Below are 6000 nucleotides of genomic sequence, written 5' to 3'. Positions count from 1 at the left end.
AGAGAAAGTGCTATCTAGGTAACCAAATAAAGCTCAAGGGCCACAATGAGTTAGATTGGGAGAAACAAGAATTCATCTTTAGGGTATAGGAGGTAAATTTGAGGGTATTTTAACAGAGGGATAGAAATTGTCCTTCAGTCTGGTGATACAAGATCTCATGATTTTGTATCTACTGCCCGATAGGAGAGGGCCATGGTGGGAAGTGTTAAAATTAGATTGTGAGCAATTAATTAATTGGCTGTTAAAGTGTTTTGGACATGTTCTCGGATTGTAGACATTCTATATCAATGCAAGCTTGTATTTTTTTTCTCTAGTAAGCCAGATGTTGTCAAATCCAATTCATCCAAGAGACATCGGGCACGAATGAATACTGAACTGGAGCAACTGGCTGAGGTGTTGCCATTTCCCAAGGAGGTGATCAACAAACTGGACAAGTTGTCAGTTCTCCGGCTCAGTGTCAGCTTCCTGAGAGCCAAGCGCTACTTTGAGGGTAAGAGCATCATTGTACATACCAATGTATCTTCACCCTGAAGGGTGACTTTGTTTCCAGCTGCCTAACACAGGCTGTCACTTAAAACTTTGAAAAACTTCTATAGATGCACAGTAGAGGGTATCCTGACTGGTTGCATCACAATCTAGTATGGAAGCACCAATGCCCAAGTCTACAAAATGAGGTGGGTACAACCCAGTTCCATCTCAGGCAAATGCCTCCCCACCGTTGAGCACTTCTACAAGGAGTGCTGCCTCAAGAAATCAGCATCTATCATCAAGGAACCCCACCATCCAGGCCATACTTTCTTCTCACTACTACCAACAGGCAGGAGGTACAGGAGCCTTAGGTCCCACAGTACCAGGTCAGGAACAGTTATTACTCTACAAGCATCAGTTAACCAGTGTGGATAACTTCACTCACGTCAACTCAACTGATTTCACAATCTACAAACACACTTTCAAGGGCTTTACACTCATGTTGTCAATTTTTTTAATGATTTGGACAATTTGTTTCATTTTCCACTTAGGTTGTTTGTTAGAATTTATTTATGGTTTTTCATAAATTCTATAGTGTTTCAATGTCCCTGTAAATGTCTTCAAGACAATGAATCTTGGAGTAGTATATGGTGACAAATACGTACTTTGATAATAACAAATTTGTCCTGCAAACCACAACATGCTGATGAGTTAAGTCACTAAAATGCTTTTGTTTCTCTGAGATTTCTCAAAATGCCCCAAGGTCAGAAAATGAGTTTTATTCATCATAACTAGTGGAATTTTGACATCAGCTATTCTGATGATGCAAACATGTTATTAAAAAGCCAGTCCAATTAGCCCCACAATCCTTTATCTTAGTGGTTCTGTATGGAGTGCTGAAGACTGGCACAGTTTCAGACTAAACATTGATTAGCTTTTTCCCCTTCTAATAAGGGTCCTTCACCTAAATGGCAACTGTTTCTCTTCCCAGTCACGGATTTAGTTCCTCTAGCATGTATTATTATGGAAGGACTGGTTATTGTGCTGGAACTTGGAGAATATTTCTATAGGTTGAATAATAATAGGAACCTTCTAACACCACAGCTTGTGTGAAAAGACCAGCTCCATATTGTACATTAAAAGTGCTTGGTCACTTGTGGTCTGAGCGTAATTTAAAATAAAATATTTTGCAGGAAACTTTCTGAAAGTGGCAGGTGAATTTAAAGCTTGCACTGTGATAAAGCCTGTCCCCAGAGTCATTTTTTTTCACTCTACTTCAACATCTAATTGATATTAATCAAGCAAGTGTAACAGTGACAGGCCTTTTGACAGAATGGCATCAGATTCAGATTTGGATTTATTCACTTATCCTGTGTACTTTGAAACGTACAGTGTAATGTGCCATTTGTATGTAATGCCCTGGTTAAGATTTTTACTGCTATCCTGGGAGGTGTTTTTATTCAGTAGTTTTCTAATAAAAAAAAATAAATCTGCGTGCCCTGCTGGTAGGATGTTTTTGTTTCAGCTAAAGATAAGGAACACTGTTTTTCAATTTAGGAATGTTGTGTTAGGCAATCAAGATGGTGGGATTGGGAGAAAATTCTAGAGAGAGCTAGGCTGAGAGAGATTTGTGATGGACAGTGGTGGTGTTTGTGGTCTTTTGGGGGAGATGTGGAGAAGAGAAGACGCTTGTAGGATTCAATCCTTTATTACAAGGAGTGCTTCGTAAGACAAATGGGAAGCTCTACTGGTGATTGGTGATGAGAATTCAGTGCTGTGAATAAGTTATACCCAGCTTTTGGAAGAAATGATCTTCACTGGTCATGTGCACATTTAGACTGGTCTAACTGTAATGGGCCCTTTTTTTCCTGTTATTTTCCTTCTCAACTATTTGATAAAGCTGAAATTTATAAATATACTTGCTTTATAATTTTAAGCTGGTGTAAAATTTGTGGTTTCTTGGCAAACGGTAATTCTGTATAGGCAATACTTGTACAGCATTCACTCAAATTGAGGTTTCTTATATTGGAATTCCCAATGTTTCTGTTTGGTTGAATCCCAAATCACAATCGACCCTAGACGTGTATTGTTTATGAAAGGTGGCCTTCTCCCCTGCTGAGTCACATAGCTGTTCGCAGAGATAGCTGACAAGCTGAGTTTGTATATGAGCCCTTGTGAGAGTGTTACATGCGTCGGCCACCAGCACAAGCTCAGGATATGCTGGGGGCAGCACGCAAGTGTGCCACCCATTCCCACCATGTTCACAGAACATCACCAGCAATAGCAAAAACAAGTCCCATTCCTCTCTCCCAGCTATGCACGGGTGCAGACAGTCCTCCAGCCCCAGAAGAGGCTGTCTCTGGCCCTCCAGCCTCCAGTGGACTCAGATTTGTAGACTTCAATTTTCCCCAGTGGACTCTAGATCACAGATCCAGGCTTCAGTCATTGTGTTTTGACTTCCAGACTTCTGATCGATCTTTGGGCTTCAATCTTTGATAGTAACTCCAGGACTTACCAATGCTGGGACAAGGACCTTGAACACAAGGCCTCAATCTACAGGCTCGCTGATGGAGAGACCGCTATCACTGTTTAATGCCAATCTTAGCTTAGATTTGTAAATGGAAGTCTGTAAACCCAGATGCAGAGCCTTTGATGTACTCCATGTCTCCATTTTGGACTTGGCAAGTGGTAAGCTTACTGATTGTAGTTACACTGGACAACAGCCAAGAAGGAAAAGACTGCCAGGGAGCAGATAATACTCAGTCACCTACCAGCCTACTCATGGCAATTCTTCAAATAAAGATATTTCAGATAAATCTCAGTGCAGCTTGCTAAAGCAATACAATTAAGTTAGCGTTCTGAGTCCCATTGCTTTGTTTTATAAGAAGGCAGCAAGCTGAGAGAATTTTGCCAGCATTTTCAGTAGGGTTTGGCTTGTTTCCATGTAACTCGCCCTGCAGTATCAGATCTACATCTGTTGGAGAGCTCTGACAGTGTTTCAGATTCTGTCCCTTAAAGAAGCCACCCTTTCCTGCGGTTCGGCATTGTGTGCCTAGAAACAGGAGATTAAAGCCTGTCTGGGCATATCTCCAAAACCCTTCAATAACTGGTACTTAATTTACTGCACGCTCAGTTTACACTCTATCAGTTTAGCAGGCAAAGAGGATATATTGTTTGCCCTGCAATCATATTACAGTATTACCTGTAATTATTGGCTCTCTTGAGTACTTAGCAGTGTACTAAACAATGAAAAGTAACACCATATTTCACGTCGTTTGGCAATAAGGGATTATAGGTTATATAAATAAAATCAGGGTTTTATTTAATGTTAAGATTCCCTATAACAATTATAAAATATTTTCATAAGACTTTTGCTGTTGACTCAGATTATAATGAAAAATTTCTTGATTTTTTTCCCTCAGAGTTAGTACATGGGAGAATTACTACTAGATGTGGGGGCCCATATCAGTAAATAAATTAATAAATCAGTAAATAAATTGGTCAGGAAGAATGTAAAAGGAAAGGCAATGACAGTGGGTGTACAAAGGCTGAAAAAGTTTCTGTATGTTCAAAGTAAGGAATTAAAATTAGTGGCCATTATGACGCAGAGGGCTTAGTGTTTTCAATCAAAACTTTCTCAGAGTTCCAGTGAAGGATCTTTTTCTCTTTTTTTTTCTTTTCAAATGTCAACAAATCTACTGTGCATCTCAATCATGCTTCTGCCTCTTTGTAAATAGAGATAAAGCAACATACATCCTGAGTCACAGAAATCTTGTCATCTCAACATTGAAAGTTCAAGACTCCAACTCCAATGAGAGGCATAAGGCCCAAATGCTCTTTTCCAGCAACTATTCCTTCAGATCCCCGTGGATGTGCATTTTCCTTGGCGTTGTAATGGGTGCTGACATTAGCAAAATGTTGGAATATACATGCAGAGGTCAGTTTATTAGATACCTCCTGTACCCAACAAAATGGTCACTGAGTCTTCTGCTGCTGTAGGCCATCCACTGTAAAGTTTGAAATGTCAATTCAGAAATGCTGTTCTGCACAAGTTGTAAGTTGTGGTTATTTGCATTACTGTTGCCCTCCTGTCAGTTTGAACCATTCTGGCCATTCTCCTCTGACCTTTAACAAAACATTAACAAAGTGTTTTTGCCCACGGAATTGCCAATCACTAGATTTTTTTTTTCATACCATTCTCTGTAAACTCTAGAGACTTGTGTGTGAAAATTCCAGATTTTCTAAGATACTCAAATCACCTGGTCTGCCACCAACCATCATTCCATGGTCAAAATCACTTAGTTCACATTACTTCCCCATTCTGCTGTTTCGTCTGAACTTCTGGAATCTAGACTACAGTGCCTATAAAAAGTATTCACGGCACCACCCCCCCAGAAGTTTTCATATTTTAGTGTTTTACAATATTGAATCACAGTGGATTTAATTTGACTTTTTTGACACTGATCAACAGAAAAAGACTCTTTCGTGTCTAAATGAAAACAGATCTCTATAAAGTGATCTAAATTAATTACAAATATAAAACACAAAATAATTGATTGCATAACTATTCACCCCCTTCAAGTCAGTACTTAGTAGATGCAGCTTTGGTAGCAATTACTCCCTTGAGTCTGTATAGATAGGTCTCTCAGTTTTGCACATCTGGACATTGCAAATTTTTCCCCATTCTTTACAAAACTGCTCAAGCTCTGTCAGATTATACAGGGATCGTGAATGAACAGCTCTTTTTAAGTCTAGCCACAAATTTGCCATTAGATTGAGGTCTGGACTCTGACTTGTTCACCCAAGGACATTCATTTTGTTGTTTTTAATCCATTTCTGTGTAGCTTTGGCTTTATGCTTGCTAGTCTCTTGCTGGAAACAAATCTTCTCCCAAGTCATAATTCTCTGGTAGACTCCATCAGGTTTTCCTCCAGGATTTCCCTGTATTTTGCTGCATTCATTTTTCCCTCTACCTTCATAGCTTTCCATTGTTTGCTGCAGGGCAGCATCCCACAGTGTGATGCAGCCACCACCATGCTTCACGGTAGGGATGGTGTGTTTTTGATGTGTAGGCTTACACCAAACATAGCATTTAGTCTGATGGTCAAAAATCTGCATTTTGGTTTCATCAAACCATAGAGCCTTCTTCCAGCCAACTTCAGAGTCTCCCACATGCCTTCTGGCAAACTCTAGCTGAGATCTCATATGAGTTTTTTTCCAACAGTTGCTTACTGTTTGCTACACTCCCATAAAGCTGCAGATGGTGAAGCATTTGGGCAACAGCTGTATGCACAGTCTCTCCTATCTCAATCACTGAAGTTTGTAACCCCTCCAGAGATGTCGTAGGTCTCTTGGTGGCCCCGCATTAGTTCCCTTGCACAGTCTCTCAGTTTTTGAGGACAGCTTGCTCTAGGAAGATTTACTGCTGTGCTATAGTCTTTCCACTTATTGATGATTGACTTAATTATACTCTGAGATATTCCGTGAAACATAGTACATAGAAACATAAAAAAACCTACAGCACAGTACAGG

General features: G+C 39.9%; 1 protein-coding gene across 1 annotated transcript in view; it reads left to right on the top strand.

Moving 5' to 3' along the window:
• Positions 1-333: 333 nt before the first annotated feature.
• The window catches only part of LOC132407139 (aryl hydrocarbon receptor-like), a 36438-nt gene continuing 30771 nt past the window's right edge, over positions 334-6000 (top strand). Inside the window, exon 1 of the mRNA XM_059993433.1 lies at positions 334-490. Within this exon, the coding sequence (XP_059849416.1) occupies positions 364-490 (127 nt within the window). The 5' untranslated portion in view covers positions 334-363. The remainder of the gene's footprint in view (positions 491-6000) is intronic.

Source organism: Hypanus sabinus, chromosome 17, assembly GCF_030144855.1.
Source record: "Hypanus sabinus isolate sHypSab1 chromosome 17, sHypSab1.hap1, whole genome shotgun sequence".
In the NCBI taxonomy this organism is placed as follows: Eukaryota; Metazoa; Chordata; class Chondrichthyes; order Myliobatiformes; family Dasyatidae; genus Hypanus; species Hypanus sabinus.
The sequence above is the reverse complement of the archived record's forward strand: the minus strand, read 5'-3'. Positions and strand labels throughout refer to the sequence as shown.